This window comes from Myiozetetes cayanensis, unplaced genomic scaffold (genome assembly GCF_022539395.1).
Source record: "Myiozetetes cayanensis isolate MyiCay16 unplaced genomic scaffold, myiCay2020 scf12, whole genome shotgun sequence".
Taxonomy (NCBI): domain Eukaryota; kingdom Metazoa; phylum Chordata; class Aves; order Passeriformes; family Tyrannidae; genus Myiozetetes; species Myiozetetes cayanensis.
The window spans coordinates 17,894,706-17,921,757 of record NW_026086826.1 but is presented as its reverse complement, the minus strand read 5'-3'; the positions used below and the strand labels follow the sequence as shown (position 1 = coordinate 17,921,757).

At 38.8% G+C, this 27,052-nt stretch overlaps 1 protein-coding gene across 1 annotated transcript in view; it reads left to right on the top strand.

Moving 5' to 3' along the window:
• The window catches only part of DPYD (dihydropyrimidine dehydrogenase), a 334,066-nt gene that overhangs the window by 294,595 nt on the left and 12,419 nt on the right, over positions 1 to 27,052 (top strand). Inside the window, exon 21 of the mRNA XM_050307196.1 lies at positions 25,647 to 25,790. Within this exon, the coding sequence (XP_050163153.1) occupies positions 25,647 to 25,790 (144 nt within the window). The remainder of the gene's footprint in view (positions 1 to 25,646; positions 25,791 to 27,052) is intronic.

Sequence of the window (27,052 nt, the reverse complement as noted above, 5' to 3'; positions counted from 1 at the left end):
ATGTGCTGTACATGTACATGTGCTGTACATGCACAGTGTGTGAACTTCACTGAAAATTCATCACCTTAGATTTAGCAAGCTGCTGATTTTCATCTCTGAATGGACTTCCCATTGGAACAACTTCCCATTAAGACTAAAATACTCATTTCCTTCAAATATCTATGGGTACTAAAAGCTCAGTCTTCTGAACACTGCAAACTTGCTAAATCCTAACTATATTGCAGTCAAATCTAAATAGCTGTTTATATGGCAGAGAAAAAACCTCTTGCTATACCAACTAGATTTCATCCAAAATATTAAATTAACTCTTAAATGCATAAATTAAATGTGAACTCCCAGCCATGCACAAAGTTTTTACTGCCTTCAGATTCTTCAAGATCTCTGACTGCCTTCACTGAGCAGAGGTTTTCACTCTTCATTTTTGGAAATGCTCCTTGTTCTTTGGGTAGGCAAATTTGTCTGGTATAGTAAAGCACTGTCTGCTTTTTTCCAGCACCGCATAAAAAGGACAGAACAAATGGTATTTGTGTCCATGTCCAGAAATACAGGCCATTTCATCATATGTTGGTATAGAGATTGCAGTTAAAAAATAACATTGATGAAGAAACTCTTTTCCCATGTTGCCATCACCAGTTCTGAAGAGTCAGAGGTGGGGGAAAAAACAGGTTTAGGATGTGGTGGGTTGACTCTGGCTGAATGCCAGGTACCCATCAAAGCCACTCTATCACTCCCTTCTGCAATTGGACAGGAGGGATAAAATATAACGAAAGACTCATGAATTAAGGACCAGGAGAGAGCACTCACTGATTACCACCACAGGCAAACCAGGCTCAGTTTGGGCATATTAATTGAACTTATTACCAATCAAAATCAAGCAGAATAATGAGAAGTAAAGCAAATCTTAAAAACACCTTCCCCCTACCCCTCCCTCCTTCCTAGTTCCTCCTTTCCCCCCCAGCAGCACAGAGAGTCGGAGAAAGGGGGTTACAGTCAGTTAATCACACGCATTTCTGCCGCTGCTTGGGGAGAAGAGTTCTTTCCCTGCTCCAGTGTGAGGTCCCTCCCACAGGAGACAGTTCTCCAAGAACTTCTCCAGTGTGAGTCCTTCCCATGGGCTACAGTTCTTCACTGACTGCTGCAGTGTGGGTCCCTTCTGTGGGGTTCAGTCCCTCAAGAACAGGCTGTCCCAGCATGGGTCCCCCACAGGATCTGAGGTCCTACCAGGAAACATGATCCAGCATGGTCTTCTCTCTCCACGGGTCCACAGGTCCCTGCCAGGAGCCTGTTCCAGGGCAGGTTTCCCACAGGTTCACAGCCTGCTTTCAGGCACCCACCTGCTCTGGAGTAGGTCTCCTCCATGGGCTGCAGGTGGATCTCTGCACCCCCGCAGACCTCCCATATCACTGTGCGTCAGTACACTCAAGTTCTTGTTGGGTTGACCAGAAATAACTTTCTGCCAAAGTGTCTCAATCATCACTTGCAGGCAGATGAAGAAGTAGGTTCTTTCCTTCTGCTCCCTACTTAGTCTTCACCTCCTCACCTGACAATGAAAGATCTCCACAGGCGTTGCTTCTGGTGAGAGTCTGGTGCTTCTCTGTGGGGCATCACCAGCAGTGTTTTGGGGAGTGCCAGCAGAGCAGACCTCTGCACCCCACTGTGCAAGTCGTGTTTGGCAGGTTTGCTGCCATTGGTGAACTTCCCAGCCTTTCAAGCTGAATTCAATTATGAGCCTGACCAATTTGTAGAAAAAAAGGACCACTCTGACATTAGTGGTTTTTTGACTGTTCTATTATGGAAGTTTATGTAGTGATTACCTACAGTGCTGTTTCTCACAGAGAGAGCAGGTTGTTACATAAAATGTATCTTCTCTAACAGCCATTTGCAGTAGAAATGTATAAAACAAAAGGAACTAGGATTATTAAAGCGTATTTAAAGTAGTTTAATCTTTGTGGGTTTTATATGCACTGTATGCTAAATTTGCTTCAAGCGTGGAGTTTAAAGTTTTAGAAGCACAGCCAGTAAATGTGGCTATTAAGAAGCCATGTATTCCCGTTAACTCCTTGGCTGTGGTGGTTTTAATGTGTTCACTGCTGGCAGTGGACATCAAGCCAGGAAAATCCAACTCCTGATGCAAAAGGATTTAAAAAAAAAAAAAAATCCAGGCACTGCCAAAAATACATAATTCTTTTTTTGTACTCTGCAGTTTGTTTTACTTAGGGAAACGGCCTGGTCATACCCTGCAGCATGCATTCATTACAGTGATCTTTGACTGGCAGATGCAGAGTAATAAGATGCATATTTTAGTGCTTATTATAATACCCTGTCCAAAAACAACTTGACAAATTTGTGATTTCGACAGTATCTCATTTTGCTGGCTGCAGTGCTCTGTGATTGCCTAGTACACGTGGCTTCCAGATTATGCATACCACCAATACTGCTCATTAAAATGGCCACAGTTCACCAGTTTCGGTAGCTTGGAACGAACTTGGAATGAATTATTATACAACAAAGAGGCTGCTGTCATGCAGAACAAAAGACAAGCAAAAGAGAGCTTCGGCTTAATGAGGCTAAGTGAGTGTCTCCCCTGCATCACCAGCTACTTGACGGCCTTTGAGCATGGATTTTTTTCTCCACAGGCCAAAACCTTTGGTCTATTATTTTGTGTTTATGCACCTTGAGGCTAATATACATTTTAATATGCTGCACATGGAGAAAAAAATCAGCCATTAGATTAGAACATGTGCACTCCCTGTTAAGTTAATGACAGCCGAACATAGAGATAAATTTAGGTTTTCATATTTAATTATAGCACAGTGCAGTACGTTTAGCAAGGATAAATTGCACTATTATTATGCTTCATTTTTTTTGACATCTTTTCATATTAACCATGCGCACTTACCCCCACTTCCTCCCCAGTGTCACACATAATCTCTCTGTGCATCATCCTTCTCTAACACCATTAATTTTTTATTCTGTACAGTTGTATATGTATTGTTTTATTTGTTACTTGGGGTTAGCTTGCTAGTTGGATAAAACCATTCAAAACAGCCCTTGTGTTAGGTGATCTACATAGGCAGTTAAGACCAGGGAAAAAAAAAAAAAAAGAAAACCAACAACATAAAAAGAACTGGCTTATGTGGCCAGAAATGGCTCCTCACATCTGCTCCCAGAGCAGAGTTCCCAGCCCTTCTCCCTTGGATGCTCTCAGCACATCGTGCACTGTCTGTGACTCTTTTCTCAAGGAATTGAATTGGAAAAGCCAGAGAAGTAATGCATGGATGGTTAAATTAGTTCTAAAGCATTTTGTAGTTGGATAATATTAATATGGACAATGGTGATATTAATATAAAATGTCTCTATAACTGTGTAGGAACTAAACCGCACCTAATGTTCTAGGTGGTGCGTGCTATTTGTTGGGGCTTTGTACATGTGTTATCTTTGTTTGTCAGAGCTGTTCCTTCAAGAATAGCATGAGGAATTAGGCCAGACATCAGCCTTATAGAAGACAATATGAATTTAAACATAGAGGTAAGCTGGCATGCAATTCAGTCTTTCTACGTTCTTATCAAGTTTAGTGGGAGTATTTGACAATTTTTGTGCTGCCATGTATTTGGTGGTGATGTTGGACTATTTGTTACTACCCGAGAGAACTCTCAGATTTGCTTTCAGCTCTGGTCTGAGCTATTCAGGTAGCTGTGGTTTGTGAAAAATATGTTTGCATGCTTCACGAAATTAAGGAAATACTGGTATTTTCCAAAGTGGATTAAAGCAGGTAATAACTCACAGGAAGAAGATTTTCCTCCTCCCGCTGTGTATATAAGCAAGCAGAAGATATTATGCTACAGGCTTATTCCTAGATTATTTCTTATTGGATAGTTGTTTCGTGACAAAAGACACTGTGGCTTGATGACCAGAGGGTCATGACAGGAATAATAATCACCATATGAAAGGGTGTCTGGATCTTGGTGATAAAGCATTCCTCATCACAATCAGTCAGCACTTGCTGGTGCAAGAATTTTCCTCAATGGCAGAGATCAGCTTTTTCATATTCATTGAGAGCAAATCAGTCTCTCTCTTTCCCTCTCCCTCTCCCCCCTCTTCCTCCACCCTTCAGTTCTGTACCAGCTTTTACTGCCAAAGAGTGTTTTCTTTGTCAGATGAAACTCACAGAGTTTGGGGATGTTTAGGGTGCTGCAGTGTTTGCAGGATTGGTATTAGTTGCAGAACCTTACTCTGTGTCCTCACTGGGTAAAGCTCTGGTCAGCAGTGATTGATAGCTGATTGTCTACAGTTCAAGCACTAGAAAATGTGTCGGCAATTAATTTATGTGTGCAAAACTCTTCTCCCTGATTTTGTAAGTGCAGATTTTGATGCAAATTGCATCTGTGAAAGCAAGGTTGTGGCTTTCAAAATGTAAGCTATAATTACTAGTCTGAGAACCTGATGATATGAAATTCTTTCTCTAGAATCTACCCCTAGTGAGAGAAGACATTTATTAACAATATTGTGTATTTCTAAGCAGTAATTCTAACCATTTTTTGTTCATTAAGCGCTGCTAAAATACTTGATATTACACAAGATGTAGTCTTACGGAGTTGCAGGCTGTGTCCTACAGACATCCAGATGGCTTAGAAACATCTATGCAATCAGAAAGGCCTCTTCTGTATCTACAGGTAGCTATTATTTGTAAAACCTAATTTTATTTGTGTGTTCCTGTTTTGTTTTTGGTACTAGTCACAGACACACATACTGATGTGTAAGAAAAGACTTTGACTTTAAGCTTGTGAAAGAATCATTGTCCCATTAAGCTTCTCATCTAAGAAAAGTGTTTACTGGGATAGCAGGGTGCTCTGTGGGCTACAGTGCTCCCTGCAAGGAAAGTGCAAAATTAAGTCTGTGTTATTGGAAATAGAAAGCAGACTTAAAATTCATTTTCAGCGTGTTTTCCAAGAATTGTCTGATTCTTGTGCTAGTTTTGAGAGGAAGTTTGACAAGAACATCTTTTAATTCTCTTAGGAACAGATTTGACCCATAAGAACAGCCCTAAGTGTAGTGACATGCACATATGCATGAGAAATCTAGAAGGAGAGACTTACAGAGAGAGGATAAAGAAGCTAAAACTCTTAAAGTGTCCATATGTCCTTCCCAAATGATGTATGTAAACATAAGAGATGGAGAACTCAGTGCTGTACAAATATTTGAAGTTTGCAATCAGAGAAAAAGTGGTTTTATGATGCAGAGTGAAAACTCAACCGAGACCGATGAGTTAAATTTGGAAAAAAAAATACAGTGTTGAGGAGAGGTAGGAGAAAAATTACCCTGATTGGAAGAAGAGCATTTTTGTAGAAATAATGGAGGTTTCATACTGGGTTGCTGAGATTAAAGGTAGGGAAGACTTTTGAAACTTGAATGGAGTCTAATGGAAGTACTGCTGGGAGAAATTTTGGGTTGCCAGGATTATGTGCTGGACTTGCAGACTTTTCCTGTCTGCACAAGCTAGCCCATGGCCCTTTCCAGCATTATAGCTGCACAGTAGGAGCTATCCATGGAAGCCACTGGATCCTGATGAAGTGTTCAGATGGTGACTCCTGCTGAGTCACTGGAGCGATCAGTGTCCAATAGTATGCAAATGACACGTTGTTTTGCCTAAAGAGTAAGATCAGACTTAAGGAACATGATTATGACCTTTCCCACTTATTTTACTTTCATTACTATAAAAAGCCCTTGAAGATTTTTCTGTAATCTTCTATGGTTTTGATCCAACCACATGGGTGTCTCAGCAGTCAGAGCTGTACTTTGTGAGTTTTTATGGACAAATGGATTAAAAATGTCTTTCTGTTTCATTACCCATTAGTCATACATTTGCACAGGGCAACTGCCCCCAGTAACTGAACAGAGCTGTTGGGCACACCATTTCTACATGTAGAAGTTAGGAAAAGAGATTTCTGCACTGTGCTGACCTATTCATGCTGAACAGATTTCATTAAGGCCCAGGAACTGTGTTTGGGTTCCAGGGAAAAATTACAGCCAGCCTGTAATCTGCTGCTCCACACTGGGGCTCTGTAATAGTTTGAAGTGGCTAGGCAAGAATTTTATTGATTTCTCAGGATCTCATTCAGGCTGATTGCACTTGGGTGCTCTGATGGTTGATGTTTAAGAACACCTACCCCAGCTGTTATTAAGAAGGTGGGTCTAATCCTCACATAGGTAAGACCTTGTTTGCCCTTCATTCAACTCAGCAGACAAGTTTTAATGAAATAGCTCCTTTTATATTTTATGCCATGACTGTGTTTTTGATTGCCACACTTGTAACTGTCCAGTGTAAGTAAGTCACTGTATAACCCATAAATTGGTCAGGATATGTCATATCATATATCTGTTCTTTCATTAATCATTTTGTGTCTTTTCTGTTTGACTTGGAATAATTAGTACTTTTTTTCTATTACTGTGTTGTATTTCTTCCAAGTTAATAATTTATTTATATAAAAGCTATAAAATACCATGTTGTTTTATACAATATGATGGATTAATGAGAAACACAGAAGCATAGCACTAAAATATGGGGTTTTTCTTAGATTCTTCAAGACAAGACCTTGCAGTTGAATTTAAAGGAGTTGAATTCTAGAACCTATCAACTATAATTTTATTTATTTATATGACCCATAATTACAGCATATAGCATTATATCCTAGATGTGAATTAGCCAAAAGGCATCTTTTCCAATTCCAAACTGAAAGTCTAATCCAGACTCTCCAGCAGTTTTTCCCTGCCTTTACTGAGCTGTCTTTCAAGTGCTGAGCACTCCTGACATTTTGAAATATCCATTTCAAAAATTTCAATTTGTAAATTTAAAGCTGGAAGGCTCATTTAAACCCACAAAGCTCTATAAGTGCAAACATTTTACTAAATTGTATCAATAAGCTGTAAACAACTCCCATACCACTGACATTAGGAAAAAAATATATAACGAAACCTCTAAATTTACCACTTAAAATCAGAGCAATGAGAAATCCTTGGGTGGAAGTCCTGAAGCATGAGTTTGCCTTTTGTAACTAAAGGGCACCCAGAAGGAGCGTGGCCTCTCAGAGCCCTTTTGGGTGGTACAGAGCAGGGCTAATAAATGCCTCATGCTTCAGAACTCCCCTCTCTTTTTTTTTTCACAACAAAGTCATCTTCTTTCATTTGATAGACTGCGGACATCTCTCTTAACAATTTTGTCGTAGTTTGGGTTTTGACCCTCAGTCCCTGGTCTGTGGGTGGGCTTCAGTGCCTGCTGCTGGATTTTGGACCTAATTACCAGGATAAAGCAGATGGAGGAGAAACAGTATGTACATTTTTCCATAGGACTTAATTTATTTTTCTGTTGTTTATCACTGAGTTATTTTCGTCTGCGTAGTGTGAATAATTTGCAAAGGTATTTATAACAACATTTGAGTGATGAACATGCAGTCTGAAAAGCTTTAAAGTCTGCCTCTCTGTCTCCATTTAAGAAAGAAACCAAATGTTTCCTCTCCATCCTGACTGTGTCTTTAGTTGCCCCTAAATGTCATTTGGGGAGGGGATGCCTCTGTGAAATCACGACCCTTGTTTTGACTGTGTGAGTACTGGTTCATAATTCAGCATGCCCTGGGAAGATAAATTTTAGTGCAGAAAGTGAGCATTTATTTTGACGTGAAATCTCAACACAGTCTATTGTAAGAATCTAACTTAGCTGTCCAAATACCATCCCTAGCTCATCCACAGAGAAAGGTCTCAGTTTAAAGTATCTGACTGGCTGAGCTGCCCTTAGGATTCTCCAGCACAAGGAGTGAAGTCCCTGACCTTAAGCATTAGCCAGGAGATGCTCAGTTGCTTCTGTGAACGGAACTGTGTCACTACAAAACTTGCTTTCAGTTTCAGGCGTTGAGAGGTTGTACACTGTTATCAGTCCAACACAAGATAATTCTATAAAGCAATTGCAATGAAAACTTGAATACTCAAGATTACATAGGTAGCGGTAGATACATAAAAATCTGAGCTCATAACCACAGTCTCCCTTGCTCAGTCCCATAAGGGTACTTTAACTGTCTTCCTGTCTTGCAGCTCATAAACATGCTTCTTTTCAGAACACACCCCAAATGCTGTTGGAAAAGGGCTATAAAGTTTTATAGATATATTTGAGAGTATTATAAAAGTATAATAAAGTAAAAATACTGCAAAGAAATAGAAATTATTGAACAACTGAATTAAAATTTTAGGCTGGATTGTTTTATTGCATTTGGGTTCTATTCAGCTTTTATGGTCATGAAGGGATAGCATTCTTTTTGGAGTTCAGAAAATTTAGGATTTTGATTTTAATGTACTTGTAAACATTTGCTTAAAAACTTAAATAATTTCAGTACATTGCTGAAGACTAGTTATTTTTAGCTCAATTAGTAAAAAAGTGAGTTCTGATGTTTATCTTTTGAAAGTGTTTTACTTAATTTTAGGGAAATATTTCTAGATCAGAAATGAAAGTGTTTACTCATAGAAATAAAATGTTAAGTAATTAAGTAGCATTACAGTGAAAATAACAAAACAATAATGGTGGTGAAAAAATTACAGATACTTTATTTAATGTGAAATCAGTTTCACCCAAAAATGTATCCCCTTTCTCTGAAAACCTGGCAGGGAAAACAGCACAGTTGTTCTCAGTAGTGCTGCTCCCTCTTTCCTATTTAGAAGTGAATAATATGCAAATCGGTCATCGCGAAGGCGAAGGTGGACAGTGGGAAAGTCTGGTGACTTGATAAGTACCAAAGCTTATCTACATTCTCATAGGCAGGAGTTTTTGCAACTTAAAGTTTTCATTCTGTTTTGTGGGGATTTTTCCCTGTCCAAAATCAGGTGGACTATGAGACATTTGAATTTTTCCCATGGTCTCTCAGTCTCTCAGAAATAGTTGCAAAGAAGCGCAAAATATTTCAGGGTTTTCTCTCCTACAGTGGCTCCACAGTGGCTGTTCCTGGCTCACCCTCCATGGCTCCCCTGCCACCTTCTGCCTATCTTACCCTGAGTCCAGGCCTGGGGGATGCTCTGCATAAACTGCCCCAAACAATGAACATTGCTGTGGTGAAACCTGATAACCCTCATGGCCTGGTTCTGACCACTGTGTGTGACCTGTGCTGTAAAAGAGACAGGAGAGTGATGAAAATTTTATGTAGTGGTGTCTGTCCGGACCTAAGTTCTGGAGGAATTTTTGAAAGATAATGCATAGCCTAGTGATCTGCGCTGGAACCAAGCTGCTGGTTGTGAAGTGAGTTCAGCCAAAAAGTTCAGCTGTGGTTGTGCCCCTGATGGCTTTATGTGCATAAGAACAGTAAGACTTTTTAAAAAGTTACTGGAAATTTTACTGTGGTCTGTTATAACTGATGATCTCTTAAATTATTCTCCAGCCCTTATCGTAGCAATCAGGAACTTCCAATAAAGGCTGAAACCTGCTTTGCTTTGTCTTGCTGCAGGAGTATGTGCTTTTCCCCAACTTAAACAAATAAGAAGTCTTTTAAGACATACAAAAAATGCAGCTTGAAACTCTGAGTGTCTGTATCTGGTTTTCATGGGGGATGCTTGAGAGGAATTAGACTGTTTTCCAGGGGAGACTTATGGCACACTGTTTGTGTAGAAATTAACAACAATGAAAGTGGTAAATTAAAATTGCAACATCAATTTCATTCTTAGTTCTGCTTTGCATTTATATAGAAGGATTTATTACTACTGTGATTTACCTTCTACTAAGAGGTAAAAGAAAGGAAAGTGTGAAGTAGCAGCAGTTGTAATTATCTTCTGGAAAACTTCAGCTTGCAGAAAATGCTGCAGTGTATCTGCTCAGGGACTGAAGCTGCTGTGAGCACACCAGGCCATCCTCCCTCCATTTTCTAGGCGGGATTTCCAGCATTATTCAACAGAGCAGTTCAGCTGTAAGGTTCAACATGCACTGAAGGAAGATCTATCCTCCATCTCAGGTGAAGCGTTGACCTCCTGTATTACCTCCGTTTCTTATGTTTCCTTTTTCTTCCCTGCATGTGATGGCAATAAGGACTGGTGGTGGTGTGGAAGCCCTAGGTGGGACATCCTGGCAAAGAATGGCAAACCAGTGCTTGGCTCTTTTCTTCAGCACCATCAGTACAAAGATCCTTTGTACCTTACATGCTGGCTTAAACCCCAGGGAAAGACTGTACTCCGTGACTCCATTCATTCCTTGTGCTTGCTGGATTTTCAGCAGTACACTTTTTATAATACTGCTGTGTGAGGTGACTGAGTTGGCTTAGGGGCATGTCCACAACTGTGAAACGAGCTCTCAAAGGACCTAAGATTTAGACAGTGCCTTTGCCTTTCACCCTGTGACAGTAAAAGACACTTTTCCAGCTTTACCTTCTCTTTGCAGAAGTGTATCTATGTTGCTGCTTGCTTTTGTTTTTACAGGAAGGAAATTACTGAAATCTTACCAAAACCAAGCTGCTTGTCCCACACAAAAAGAATGAGAATGAGAGAGCAGGTGAGCCATGCAAGATAGGTAGAGTTCATTAGTTAACAGACACTGTTGGGATATTTTAATGATGAAGGTGGAATAAAACCTTTCCAAGGGAAGACAGCAATGTGAAACAAGTGTCCATTTTATCTCATTTCTTTTGTCTTCTGGAACAGAGACACACTGAGAAACAGGCTCAAGAAACCTAATTAAATACTGAAAGGAAATGAAAATTAGTTCACAGTTCTGTTCCCCAGACTGATTCTGTGAATATTCAATTTGTATTATTTTCAGGAAAAGGTAAGACATTATAACCAGAATTCTTAAGGTATTTCTCATTCTTGAAGAGGACACTAGGTGTCTGGGCTGGTCTTTACATATGATCCGTACTCCCAGTAGTGTCATTAGGAACTGCCAAGTATTTGATGTATCTCAGATCAGTTTCATTGTTATAAAAGAATTCAGTGGTCTCCCCAAATCTACTCACTTCTGTTGGGTAAATGTTTAAAGACTTTGAAGCGAAGTTTTCCTAAGGAATGAACAATTGATAGTAAATAATATCAAATAAGCTGAGCTCCCATGTAAGCAATAATCAACATTAATTTTTCAAAGGTGTTATTTCACTTAGAAAGAAGCATTAAATAAAAATATTAAGATTTTACGATTTGTCTGTACCATTGTCAGTATCAGTGTCACTGATAGCAGTAAAGTGTTGAAAAGAAAACTCTCTAGCATCCTGAGATTGCTTCATTTCCTAACTAAGACTGCAACAGCATTTTCAAGAGTGTGAAAGGAACCCTCTGGGGTGTAAAGTAGCCATAGAATGGAGAAACCATTTATTTTAAGGTCACACCTGGTGCAGGAGCTTGCTTTAAGACTAGGTTGAAGATACAGCTCATTCTTTGTCTCGTACTGGAATATTGTTTTTCTTGCCTTTTTAAAGCTGTATTTGTCCTTCTCCCATTTTTACCAAAAAAAAAAAAAAAAAAAAAGGAAAAAAGAGGGAAAAAAGAGGTGTTCTTAAATGTTAAAAAATGCAGTAATAGCTGTGATAAATAACTCTATACTACAACATACTTTTTATTGTTAGCAATAAACCTTGTATCTCTAGTTCAGAAAGTCCCTAACGACAGAGGATAGCGTTTATTGAAATTAGTTGGATGTTACACTGTTTTACTTAATTCTGCCTGGGCACTGACATCAAAAGTGACTAGATTCCTATAGGCACCTGACTTCAGAAGGGAGAGATATGTCTGTACTTTCAAATTAAATGTGCCCAAGAATATTCCTAGGTGCTTAGGCCAGCTGGCACCAAGCAGCCTGTGCCAATGATCAGAAGCTGTTAGTCTCCTAAGCAGGTTGGCTGCAGGCAGGCTGCCTGCTGGGAATGGCTCCTGGAGCATGCTGACTTCCAAAGCCTCTCCAGGAATTGCCTGGGACAATTCTAGTCAGCACAGGCCAAAAGCAGGCAAAAAAATGTTTTAATGTTTTGTTAGGATAGATGACAACATCCTTGTGCCCAGGAACACTCCCAGACACTGATTTACTACTGTGGATATAGAGAGCATCTTGCTAAAGACTCTGAAGGAAAAAAAAGAAGACAAGTTATGACATTATGGAAGTATGTGAGTGATCATGAAAGATGGACAGATGGACATAGAAATGAGCTTTATTAGATGTTAGTGAAAATTGCACTCAGGAATAGATATCTAACAACCTGAGGCTCCAAAATCAAGAAAAGCAGTGAGAATTTTTAGAAAATCTCCAGAAATATCTTCTATCTAAGATCTATTAGAGTGTAATGTAATATAATATATGACTAATACACATATTTTTGTATGGTGTGACTAGTATATATGTATTATCCAAGTATGGATGGTCTGAAAAAATCATACCTCACTATTTTTCCCAACAGCTAACCCATGAGTTCACTGCATCCTAACACCTGAATTCAGTTTGTAGGTGGGACAAAGCTGCAGTGGTTCAAATGAGAGCACATGAAGAAGTACTGCAGACAAACAGGTCAAATAGGAATAGGGTTGTAGAATGAAATGGTTGATGCTGCAGACTGGTTTCCACACAGTATTCATTCCAGGTTTTTTACTGTGTTCTAGCTCTAGTCTGGTCTTGTGGGCTAAATGCCCATTAGCAGCTGGAGCTCATTTTAGGTGCACTCCTGGAGCACATATTCAGCTTTCCTTTCATCCAAAATAGAATACAGTCTGTGCTCTCTGAGACTGCGCTGCCATAAGAAGCAAAGTGCAGTATGTGGGGGTAATCAGGAGATTCACTTCAAAGGTGTACTCCTGATCCAAACTAAAGCACGAATGCAGAGGCACCTGGCGAGCTTGTGCAGCAGCATGACAGCAACACAGGGCTCGTGGGCACGAGTAGAGACAGCTGAGGCCAGAGACAAGCCCTTAACCACCCAGAAAAGAAAATGTTTGCATAGACAAGGAAAAAATTTGTGCAAACATAAATGCATTAGCACAAAGCAGAGAAGAAAAATCGACTGGCAACTGTCTTGCAGATTTTTTGCTCTGGCAAGAAGATTGTTTTACAAAGTTTGCTTACAGTAGCAAAAAGAAAAAATTCACCACATCAGGAGAACAAACTGACTCAGAAAATGTATCTTTACACATATCTGGCTTTCATGCACTACATAAGAGCAAAAAGAAACTTTTGGTGCTGTTTGCAGAAGCATGAACTTTACACTAAGAGCAGCAGCACTAAATCAGAGAAGAGTTTGAATGCCAGATGGACAGTTAAAGCATCAATAAATAGTAGACAACAGTGACTTTGTTGGCATTTTCTGGGAGTCTAAAACTGCTGACAAAAATGTACAGCATAATATTACACAATAGAACAATCAAAATATAAGCAGGACAATGTCAATTACCAAGAAAAGTTGAACTAATTAAAATACTAGGAAGTATAGATAACTCAAAAATACTCTTCTTTCAACGAAATCAAGTGAATCAATGGAGCATGTGATGAAAGTGGAGCAAACAATTCATAAAAGCTACAGACAAAAAGTCAGAAAATTTAGCTGAAATAGCTAGTAAACTGTAAGACCCCCTGTAGCAAAGTATTTAGATGATGTTTCAAAGGCCTGAGATGTCTTCTGGGAAACAAAAAAAAAAAAAAAGCTGGAAATGGACACAGCAATGCAGTACTTAATTAATGGAATGATCTCAGCACTCAGAGAAAAAGCAATAAGGCAAGTGAAAGTAAGGAGAACGTTAAGTCTCATTGCTCAGGTTTTGCAGAGCCACAGGTCAGATGGGCAGCAAACCAGCCGGAGAGAATATGTGAAGCTGTACATATCCATAGTCTTTTAGCAATTTAACAAGGCATTATACAGACCTGCAGGTGGTAAGATGCTTTCCATCTTAAAAAAAATAAAAGTATTTTCAGTTTCTGATGCAATATTAATATATTTACAAATGTATTAGATATAAGAATTACAGGTTGTAACTACCTCAATATCTTTTGAGCATCCCTTTAGTGTGGATACCGTTGGAAGAAAATGCAATTTGAGATGAAAACTGTGGTAGAAGAATGCCAACAGTATGAGCAAGAAGAACTAATGGGGCTGGCTGGGAACACTGCCATAGCTGTATAGATGCAGAAACAGAGCAGCAAAAGCTGTAGCTGATCATGATTACATTCTCATCTATCTGCTTGAAATGACCAAGGCAATAAATCTAAAATGAAATAAAATGAGATGAAATTGCATTTGACTCCTGGAGCACTGGGATAATTGCTGACCTCCTAAAGGCTATTACCTAGCTCCTAAAAAATAAAACCCATGCAGGATAGACCCACACCTGAAAATGTCAGTTTGAAGATTAGTGGGATTCATAAACCATCTCACAATACTTTTCCACACTTTTCAGATCTGTACAGTCTCCTGAGGTGATTACTAAACAAAACCATGCTATGAATACAACTGCTGTAATTTGCTGCAGTCTACTCATGTATAAAGGAGCTGGACAAAATATCCCACAGCACAGCATTGCAGCATGTAAATGCCATGGCCTTTATATTGCACAAGGCAGGGCAGGGGAAGGACTACAGTTGGCATGAGGCATACATAGGACACAACTCCTCCAAAAAGGCTTTTACATCCAGCAACTGAGTGTAAGAGCAGTTCAGCTGAGATATATTGGAGTAATGTGTGCAAGTGAAAATGTCAATCCTTATGTTCCAAGGGCAGGAAACTATACGAGTACAAAGTGACCATCAATTATTAGAAAGCATTTTATAAAGCCAGAACTAGCACCCTGTCAGAAACCACAACCTGCAGTGTTGCACATTGCTCAACATCTGGAAAGAGATTGAGATGTACACCCCTGAGTTCTTATCCAGGCTGCACTCTAAAATAGGCTTTGAGGAAAAATAGAGCAATGGATGTGTTCTCAAACAGCAAATCTCAGCACCTAAACTTTGCTATGTTAGTCACACTTCTGTGGCTTGACAGTCATTTTGCAGCATTTGCTGCAGATGGTGCAGTCAGGATGGGGCACTCTGGAAGTCCCACTACCAAACTGCACTAGGAAATGGTGGAATCTGGGCTCATTCAGTCATACAAATAACCTGGGAGCAAAAATCTAGTCCACTTCTCATCTCTGCTACCCCTGCCATTGTCTTGCAACAAACTGAATGGCAAAACTCAGTCAGGAACTGAACTTGCAAGACATCCTTCAGTGAAGAAATGGGTCTGGCAGAAAGTCCTTATAATAGCCTGGTGTTGTACAGGACCACCCACTGCATCTTCTCTGGAGGCAGGAAATGGCCCCAGCCTTCCTGAGGAGAAGCAGTGTGGTGACTGCTCCTGCCTTTGTAAACTACTCAGACTGAAGCTCTCCTAGGAGCTTTATCCATTGGGATACACAACACCTCTATAAAACATGGAAAACAACAAAAAAAAAACCTCAGGCAGACAGATGACATGGATTATCTATAATAATATAGATTATGTCATCTGTGACCTTTAGAGCAGCAGCACTGTTGTAGACAGCGATAACGTAGAAAAGCTACACTAAGTAGAAAATTTTGTTTCCCTTTCTGTCTTAGTGGTTGAAATGGCCAGAGGTGACTTTTTTTAACTGAAGGTTGAATCACTATAAAAATATCTGGCATAACTTCAACAAGTTGAATTATGTCAAGAAATAAAAATAATTTTGTTTTTACAATTTAAATGAGGATGAGATTTTTAAATATGGCAGATTTTTGAGTAGCAAAGCTTTGTAGGGCTTGTGTGATCACTTGTGTGATCCGAGAGCTGTGTTATCTGGAACTGAGTGCAGAGCAGCTGGAGATAGGACAGGTTTTTTTTTTCAAACAACATAAAAGATGTGTACACTGTACACTCTGTTTTATCTTTCACTGGACACCTGTAACTCCTGTGATAAGGTTGGGTGGAATCAGGTGTGCACATCCAAGAAGAGTGGGTTGGTTGTGGTGGTGAGCCAGTGAGACATGGTCCCAGTAACCCCAGTCGCTGCACAGAGGCTTAACCTCAGTTAATGTAACTCCTTGTGTGCCGAGCCAGGCATAAAAGCTTTGTAGGATCAGGGCAGGAGTTTCTTTGCATGTATCGATTGCATGGTTTGTTGTGTCATGTCAGTCTGTTTGACCTCCAAAACAGCCCACAGTGACTACCCAGTGCAAAGTGATATGTAAAGGAAAGGTTTATGTATCTGTAAGGAGCACATAACCAGTGAAAAAGTGGATGGCCTGTTCCAGCAATATGTGATTGTGGTTATATTTAATAGCAGAGGGCAAGCTGAATGCATTTACTTGCAAGCCTAACTGTGCATACAAATCAGTGGAGTCTTGCAGTAACGAGATGATCAGAACTCATTTTAAAGCTAATGTGGTAATTTAAAACAAGATAGTTTTTAAAAGTACAGTGATATATGCCTGTGATCTGTGTTTCTAATGATTTGCATGTTAGATTTTTGAAAATCAAATTCTTCTTCTGATTGACTTGAGTGAAAATCTAATCAAATTAGCATTTTAGAATATATGACCATTGTAATGCCATATTCAGAATATAATGATACTTTAGATACTTTAGCTGTTATAAAGACAGATAAATATGCAAGAGAGGCACTGTGGGGGACTTAGATTCTGATGAGGACTTTTCTGGGTTTCTACATTATGGTTTTGTATTGTGTCTGTTTTTATGGTACCTACATATTGATGTCTCCTCCCTACTTGATGGTGAAGTAAAAGCATTTATATCAGTTTAGTGAAACTATCACTTTTGTCATGTATTATTGATATTTCATTCATAAGATAATTTTGATATAATATTGATTTTAAAGAGTTTAGCAATTACTTATTTCTTTTCAGATCTGTTTAAAAGTCTTAATAGTTTCAAATTATAAAAATTCTTCAGCATTACTTTAATTTAGTGGACCATTCCAATTTTGCCATCTGGCTATATTATATTTTTTTTTCTTACTGCCATGTGTAATGTGTTGCTTTGTCACATTTTTTAAACTGTTGGAAAGCATTAATCAGACTAGAATACCCAAACTCTTTATAGGAGAGCATTCAGTATTTTCTCGTCCTACCTCCTGACAGCTGAAGTTGAGAGTTCTGACTATCTAGGGGTGAAAGTACATGCTGTTAATGCTAGAACTATTAGTATTATGAGTCTTAGCATGCAATTTAGTGAGTTTAGGATATTGTGGTGATGATGAAAAGCATTGTATTATTGCATTTGAAGACTAAAAGGCAGTGGTAGACTCCTTGGTCATAGCTGCAAGAGTTGACTAGAGCTCTTATGTCTGCACTGAATACTTTACATTTAAATTAGAATTGTGTGAAGTAGAGATGGAAGGATTACTGTGTGTGAGAGATGAACAAGGAAAAGCATTGTAGCCTGTGCAGGAGGAGGATAAGTACTGTAGTTCATCTGCCATAAGAGATGGATTACAATGAATCTGAAGTGGAAGAAGGCTTACTTAGGAATTATTAGCAGTGGTTTGCATTTAAGTAGTCTATTAGTGGAATAATATATGTATAGTTATGTGATGTGTAATGTAGCAGGGTAAAGTGGACTTTATTTCCAGATAAATTGAGCTTATATGCTGTTTACAGTATAGGCAAGTTGGTTATAAATCTGGAGCTTCCATGCAAAAAAAAAAAAATAAATAAAATAGATTAAAAAGGCAGGATGAACAAAAATCAAAGCAAACCAAAAATCTGTAAAGGTCTCAGCAGATGGGAAAAATGTATGCTCTTACCTCTTGTGGAAGGTTTAACTGCTAGCAAGAAATACTTGACACCAAAAACACACAGCTGAAACACACATATAGCGATGGTGGAAATGCACTTTCTTTGCACACAGTGGAAGCACTGATTATTTTACTGAATGTTCCCAAAGCCTCACAACAGCTTTCAAAACCTCAGTTTCTTCCAGAGTCCGAAAGAGGTGGTTGCTGGTTGCCTCTCTGTCTAGTGTCCCATCCATTGGGAGCATGAATTTCCCAGGCATTACTGATTATACTGTGCATATTTTATATGGCCATGGTGCATACATAGGGTTTCTGTAGTAAGTACTGCAGTGTGTGTAGAGCTGTATTTCCACCAGGGTGATGCTGGGTAAGAGTGTGAAAGAGCTAAGGCAGATGAAGATATCGTGCTTTTCACCTCCTCCTGCCCATGACGTGTAACTTGCGCTCAGGCTGTGTGGTAATGATGTTGTTCAAGGAGCTTTTGAACACATTTAAATGGATCAATCATGTGGGCAGTCTAAATGCAGCTTCCTTGGGCCTCACAGTTCTAGAAACAGGGCGAGGTTGCTCCTGGTACCTGACTCAGCTCATTTAGCAAAAGTGGAATTAGCAAATTCAGCTTAATAGAGTTCCACTCACCTTGCTGGGTCAGCAGCATCTATGATTGGCAGGTTGGTGGTAGCCACTAATGCAGCCATAGCAGCGAGGATATGCATACTTTCTCAGAGTTGTAAGAAAAGATGTCTTTTTCCCTTTTAATAGTCTAGCTAGCATCTCTGAAATTTCTTTGAAAGGACCTAGAAAACAGACAGTTGTTAGGTACTGCTGGAGTCAATCTCCTCAGTACATACACTCCCAGAAGAGAATGGTTAAAACCAAAGAATCAGATTTTTTTAGCAATGATCTCAACAGGTCAGTTACCAGCCAGCTTGGAGAAAGTGGGTAAAACTATCTAACAAAGGCAATTTTTCATGTGATCAGGTAATTTACAGCACTGATATAATAAGTGCAGAAACTGAATGTATAGATATGTATACAAATGGTATAGATACACATGAAAATGTGAATATTGATTTTTACTTATATACCAGTAAAAGTACAAAATCTTGTTTGCAAAAAGTTTTTTTCCAGCACTAAGGCTCAACTGAAACTGATCCCTGTTTCCTAAACAGATTTGAATACAGTTATGTTTGCTTGCCTGCCAGATATTTGTTAATAGCCGTTCTGCTGACATCTTTATGCTGCTGCTTAGCTGACAGAATTTCATCTGCATAAATGGGTGGAAAGTCCTTCCCTCACGTGTCCAACAAACTGGAGACAAAGTGCCTGCCAACGTTTTAATTTCTTTTGCATGTTCTGGTTAGAGAGTGAGAAGAATGCTTTCACTCCACAGTGTCATGAATATGGTAATCTATGGAAATCACAGAAAGCAGGTACTTAAGTTAAGCACATACTGTACTACAGGAATCCCTGATGAATTCAAGTCTCTTCTGTTTAGAGAAGATGTTGTTGTCTATTAAGTGACAGTCTGCCAGATGTTCATGAAGTAGCACAGTAATGTGTATCAGTATCTTCTTTTCTTCACCCCAGAAGGTAACATTTTCTTTATCATCTATGTCATCCTGGCTTTTGATTGTAAATGTCTAAGCTTGCTTCAAATATTAGCTCTTTTTTTGTTTTATTGATGAATATTTCATGACTTCAGTACATTTGTAGAATGTAAGTTTTTGCTGCACTATAGTAAGCCTATAATCCTAAAACCTTTTCCCTCACTTGGCGTATATATCCTGCTAAAAACCAAATATTTGAGTTAGAACATGAAGAATAATCTGTTTGTGATTTGGAACTAGAAGAGAAAATTCTGGCAGTGTTAGTAAAATTATGAAAGAATAAATAATTGTTATTTTAAATAATGTTTTATCTGCATGTTCAAACATGGTGCTGTGTATCTCATGCTGAGGTCACTGCAGTATGTTTTCCTAGAACACACATTAGTGTGTTCCGTTTAGTCTCAGAATTACTGAAGGGTTGAGGGTTAGCTCAACCACTTTAAATAATCATGGTTTAAAGAGCAGGCAGAATAGTTGAGTAACTAAATGCAATGGTAAATACACATGCAGAGTGGGCAGCAGAGGTTACAGGAACAAGTATATGCTGCAGTAATTGCAGATTACTGAGACAGTGCTGTTTACAAAGCAAATAAAAGTTCCAAGAAAAAAAATCAAAATAACTGAAATGCAGAGTTCTTTTTTTTTTTCCTGAATATTTGTTGTGTTCTGTCCTATATTTTGAAGGCATTTCCACATCATTAAAGGCGGTGAACCCATAGCTCTAAGAAACAGAGTTTTGAGGATGTGTGAACCCTTTGATACAAGAGACAAAGTCCCTGCAGCTTCTGGCCAATGCAACTAGAGCAGCTCCAGGGGCTGCAACAGCTGATGCTGGCCCAAGAAACTCACTATCAGGTGGAAACTGATAGAATGAAGTGTCCTGTCCTCTCCATTACACATGTCCTGACCACATGCTGTGGGGGGGGACTCTTGCAGGATTCCTTGCTGGAAGTGTTGGCATGAACCCTAGTGCCATCTGGGTGGCTCCTTCTTGCCATGGGCTCTTACTATGCAGGGTGTGGGACTGACACAGAGAAAAGCAACTACTTAAGAGAATTTAGCTTTGAATGCCTGAAAGAGTAAGAATGTCTAACAGAATAAGAATTCACATCTTTACTTTCTCCATTGCCATGCATAATTTTCATTAGTTAAGCAGTTCACCCATGGGGAAAGCTTGTGCAAAATATTCTCTCCATATATATCTATGAATATGAAAATGTGTGTTATTTGCTGCCTTCAGAGGAACAAAATTCAGCTGTTGGCATTATTGTTGGGTTGGTTTTTTTGTTGTTTGGTTGACATTGTCACAAGATTTCATTGTTGTTAATGGTGCTGCTCATTGGTACTGGGACCTTGTGTTTTCTTTCTCTTTGGAAATGTTGGAGTCATGTTTCATTGTATTCTCTGAGAACAAGGAAAGAAAGCAGATATGACTTTGGGAAACTTGAGTAATCCTTCTGCTCTTGTTGCTTGTTGCTCTTATTGTTGTTGTGAAGTTGCAACAGGGTGGAGGCAGACCACTACGTGGAAATTTTTGCATGGTGTAAAATAACAACATATTACATGTATTGCATGTACATGCAGTATGTAATAAGGATTCTAGATTTATGCAGCCATTTTAGCACATCTCCTTGACTAAGGAGAAGTCTTTCTTCCTGCAGACCTTCTCCCTGGTCTCCTGCATCAGAGGCTCCTGAGGGCAGTGAAGATTGAAGCAAAGAAGGTGTTCACTATCTGAGCTTCCTCTGCAACCTCTGTTCCTTTATCCATTGAGTAGTGGGCCCACATTTTCCCTACTGTTCCTTTTGTTATTGATGTAATAATGTTTTCCCAGAGGCGCTTCCACCACTGCTGGTGGGCTTGGCCTCAGCAAGTGGCAGGCCCATCTTGGAGCCGGCTGCCCTTGGCCCAACCAGACACAGGAGAAGCTTCTAGCCACTTCTCACAGAAGCCACTCCTGTACCCCTCCACCCCCACTATCAAAACCTCGCCATGAAAACTCAATGCCCTGTGCCAGCTGAAATCTGTGTCTTCTAACAGTAGATGGCATCCAGCCCCTTAGTAGCAGACAGGTCCCAGATAAGCAACCCGTGACCATCACGGAGACATATGTGGGTTTTCCCAGAGTAAGGAACAGATCGGTTTCCAAGTTAGAAATAAAGTCTGGGTCATCTGATGCACATTGCACTGCCCTGTCCACCAGACTGTTCCACTGGTTAGGTTGCTTGCTGGTGTGCCCATAAAAATTGCAGCAATCTGAAGTGCAGGATTCTTTCTGCTTTTTGCCATTAGGAAACAAGCACTCTTTTTAGTTCATAATATGCTCAATTACCTTTAGATTGATCCATGAATAAATTATAATCAAAACAGACTTACTCACCTTAAAGCTCTCTGGCTTAAGGTTTCATTGTTGATTCATTAAGTTGTCAGTTCTCTATTGGCAGGGTAATGCTTTTTTATATCTGAATAGAGACAGTTTTAGTGGAAGATACTGTTATCTTTAAATGAACAGGATTTAGCTTTTTTGGTAAGAACAAATTCATCAATGATGAATCCCTGGAGAAACTACTGAAACAAAAATTCACAATGTTGCTGAAGGTTTATACAGTTCATCAGTTAAAAGGCAGCTTTTGGAAGTGGAGGTCGAGGGAGGATTTGGATTTTTGCTTTCTTTCTATAAAATACTCCAGCAAAATATTTCAAGCTTCCAGTTTTGCGATAATGCAGTTACAAACAACGAAATAATTCCACTTAATGTATTTATTTTGGCTCCATTCTTGATGTTATCCCTTCAGTAGAAACACATTGAATTATGTCTATATAGAGACAGATGGATACAAATAATGCAGCTATAGACATCACTGATACAAATATATAAGTAGATGAGAATTATCTAATTACTCTGCTTGTTGCAATCTTCTAAGTACTTGCTATGCTCCACATATTCATATTAATTGTGGTTTTTCTAGGCAGATGTTGATATAACAAAGATGTCATGTATGGAGAGTTTAGTGACATTGGATTATCTCGAAATTAAAAAAAAAAAAAACCAACTACATAAAGATTTCAAAAGCAAACAGAGTTAAATACACCAAGCTCTGTGCTTGTGCTTTCATTGGGAATTTCGTTATTAAATCCCCTATGTGCTTAGGAAGATATCCCCTACAATGATTAGAGGTGATTTAATTTTAAAATCTCTTAAATATCCATTTCTTCCACAGTTATTTCAATGTTTCCACTTTTTCTGCATCCAGTAACACACTTCATTAAAATATTGTTTGCCATTTCATATGGCCTTTGACTGCAAGATGTTTGAAACCACAGCTCTGAACAATAAGCAGTCTCCTCAGCATTCCCTATGTCTGTGCATTACTCATAAGGGGAACCATCAATAAGTCCTTCCTAAGCTCCTGAGGCTACATTTTCATGTATTATTTATTGCTGTAGAAAAGATTGTTGGTTTTCAGTGTTGTTTGATGAAATTTGGCTTGGCTGCTTGTGACCTACTAGACCCCAAATAACCAGGCCATTTGTATGGGCACAGAGCGTGTGAAGTCAGTGGAAGCTCACTGTGTATGCCCCAGCCTGCACCAAGACCTACGTGTTTCCTTAATTATTTTAAATTCCATTTGACCGAATTCTTGACAGAAAAACAGCAATGCAGAGCAAATATGAAGGTTGGATGATAGTTTTCTAGATGAATCATATTTTCTTTTATTTTTAAAAAATACAGATTATGCACTTTAATTTAGCTGAACGTGTTATTACAAATCATCTGAATTACGAAACTGGTGGCATTGCAGACGCTTCAAATCGTACATTCCAGATATGTTAGATGTAAAAATCTACTACATCATACAACTAGGAAAATTAATTAACCTTTGTAATTTGCTCTTCACCTAGACACAAAAATGAATTCTTCTTCCACATTCTTCCTTAGATCATCTATTTCACTTCAGTATACTCAGTGTTTCTGTCAGCAGAAATTAGGAGATTAGGCATATATTAAGAGAATAGAAAGGTAAAGGATTTATTCTGCAAATATTTGGCTGTTCTTACTGAAGACAATCTTCAATCAGTCAAGCCATGAACAACTGTCTCCTCTCTCTACTACTTCAGTTAAAACCTCAGCAAAATTAGCTTTGTTACTTACTCTCAAAGTCAGCAATTCAATTCCTGGCCAGACAAGAAAGAATCCAAAAATGCTTTGTCATCAGGTCTCCTGCCCTCTCAAGCCAAATTTGTTGGCATCAGCACATAAATTATGGAAAGGAAATAGTTTCTCAGTGACACAGCTACTACTTATTCATGGCCAAAAATGTATTTCTAATTGATTTGGGCTAGTAGACATACCAAAATACTTTTTAGCAAAATTTTTTGATTTTTGCTAAAAGTTTTAGGCTTTCTAAAAGTCTTGTAAAGAATTGAGTTTACATGTTTGAGCATTCAAACCTATTGATTAGAATGAAATTAAACAAATTCTTCCTTCTGCTCATTTTGCCTTATAAAATAATTCTGGTTTTGCTGTCTTATTTGACTTTAGTATGTAAGGTTGCTTCCTTACTGGTGTTTGCAGTAACTCATAAAGCCTTACTTTAAGACATCTGAGAACATTTCATGTATGGCAGCTGCACAGAAAGGAGAGTTTGTTTGATGTCTGCAAGGAAGCCCTTAAACACAACACGCAGGAGCCAAGTTCCCATTGAACAGACATGATAAGAGCCCCCTGACAGTGGGCAAACTTGAGCTACACCTACATTTGGGACAGATGGGGTCTGCAATATCCCCCAGAGTTCTGGCCTTGCATCTGCCCAGACTTAGTCTTTGTCCCATGGTTCAGTCCCAGCCTCCTCCTCCCAGAGCACCTCCTCTGGAGAGCTCCAGGAGACTGCAAGGCTCATGCTGACTTGCTGTTAAAAATGCGTTGAGGCCACAAACCAACTCTTGGAAGCAGGGAAAGCGTTTCAAGGACCTCACCCTCTGGCTGTGTGCTCAGAGTGCCACAGACTGAACAGCCAAGAAAGCTTTTGTTTGTCATAGCAAAAAGCCTGAGGTCCCAGGGTTGGGTATTGTGACTGACGGGGCTCACTGAGGAATTTTTCTCCTAAGGTTTAGCAGAAGAGCAGGGTAACCTCTTCTGGATTTACTTCATTTTAAAAAATAATAATTTGTAAATTTTTAAATAATTTGGGGTTTAAAATTCACATTGAAATTCCCTCTTAAAATATTGATAACCACGGCGGTACTGTATCTTGTTCGATATGCTCTTTGAGGTTGTATTATTAGCGTGAATTAATGCTAGTAGCTGCTGCGGCTATGTATCCCCTGTTACTACCTGCTGGTTTCTGCAGTACTGCTGTAGCTTCCGAACAGGGTTTAAATAGGTGGATAAAATACTTTTGCAGAATAAGAAACTAGTTTCAGGGGAGGAAGGGCATGATCTATTGCATCAAGCAAAAATCCATTTTTTTTACCATTTTTTGCTCACCGAACTCTGTGATTGTGGCACACTGGAGTTGTCCATATCTCTGCTAGGTAAGCAAAGGGACTTTTTCTGTCAGGAAGCTGAGTGTTTTATGAATCCTTAACAAGCTCTTTCATGTTCTTGGGTGAGACATGAGTTTTGCAATTCAGTGAAATCTTCCTCTAGAGTTTCCTTAATTGGGTTCAAGGATTAAATGTTGCAGAGAAGATTGCTAGTGGGACATAGAGGTAAATTAGGAGATTATAATGTGTTTCAGTTCATTTGGTGTTTGTTAGCCTTACTTTGACAGGTCAAGACAGCCTTCTGTTATCAGACTGTCAAAGTACATGTTTATAAGCTTTTAAAAATATGTATTGATATATTCAGATATCAATACAAATAATCTTAAATGCTGGTGGAACCCTTCTAAGTAAACTGATAATTGTCTGATACCTTACCACATAGTATAAAATAAAATAGAAATAAAGTTACACATTTGAATTATTTACACATGATACATTTTTATATACAAGCAAGTGTGCAATGGGCAAATAATAGACTGTTGGATGCTGACCTGCAATTCAGCTATTTTTCTCTGTGGGATATTAATATTTTAATATTTAGTATATATTTTCAAGTCGGATCCCAGTGTTCATATTTGATTTTTATTCACTTCTCACTCTGGTGCAGTCTTGCTGTTTTCAATTTCAACTTCCTGAATAAGAAGCAAGTCACGGTCAGCATGGACTTAGGGTCTCACCCTTGGGATCAGACTCACCTTTTTACTACCCCTGCTCACCAAGCATAATCATGTTTACTGATTTTTGTTTCAGAAACTACCCAGTTTTGGGCCTTACCTGGAACAGCGCAAAAAGATAATAGCTGAGAACAAGATGAAACTGAAGGCACAGAACATGGCTGCTGTGCTTCCCGAGAAAAAGCATTTCGTTCCGAAGAAGCCCATTCCAACAATCAAGGTAACAAAAATACATCCTTATGCATAAGAAACGATTGGCCATCAGGCAGTTGACATGCACAGTCATTTCTAGCAGCTTGAGTTGGTTATTACTGCTTTTAAGCTAGTTAGAGGGCATCAAAGACAAGTCTTTATGCAGACTTTCTAGCTTTTAACCAAAATCAATGAGAAATGATTTGTGATGTACATGTATAGGTATTTCTCTAATGTCGTTTTTCAAGATGAAGATATTCAGGCACCGGAACAGTAAGTGCAGAACACGCAGGGGTAATGCCTTGAAGAACAAAGCAGAATTGTTTACAATTTCTTTCACTTTGAATGCTACAGAATGAGTTGTTTTGCATGATACCTTTTGATTACTTGCAATGTGCTAAATGCCTCCATCCCTCATGTAGGATCAATGGAAAAGGTTGGTGTTCAGTACATATAAAAGCTGTGTCATAGGTTTTCAGATTGAACTTTTAAAGCTGGAGAATGTTTGTCTAAGTCACTGATCCACTGTCTACAATGAGTAAATGTCAAGGCAAAAATAAAACCTGTGACCCCTACCTACTGCATAATACATACATTGAAGCTTTTCTCTTCCCTTAGGTAGCCAATAAATATCAATTAAATGAAACGGCATAAGCTAATTATTCTAAGTGTTCACTTTAGAGCTGACAAACTTCAGGACTCGATAGGAAAAATAAGTGAGCAATTTATGATTTTTCTTTTTAAATCAGGATTCTCATGTAGGCCCCTTTATAAAGCAATGTGAAAATTATATCATATCAGTTATTTGTTGACTGTCTTCCTCATATATGGGAGAATATCAGATATCTCTAACAGGTAGGTAACTTTCCCTGTATGATCACGCCTGTAAGAATTCTTGCAGAAATAAGGTCAAACATAAAATACAATATTAACAGTGCTCAAAATAACACATAATTCCCAAGAGAATTTTGCAGTTTACCAATATATCCAGTATTCCAAGCTAACTAGTAGAATGGCAAAATCAGCAAAGAAGAAATTTTGAATCATCTTTCTGTTTAAGTTAAATAGTTTGCCACATCTATAGACCTCTCTCAGATTTTTGGACTGCTTATTTTGGTTTATGTCATGGTTTTGAAAATCACTACCCTCCTCTTGTGCTAGGTTCCCTTCTATATGTATACAAAAAGTTTCAAAGAACAGCAATCTACTCTTTTTTTTGCCCCCACTATGATAAGCATTTTCAAAGCTTGCTTGACCTCAGAGGTTTCATGATTCTGTTCTCTTTGCAGG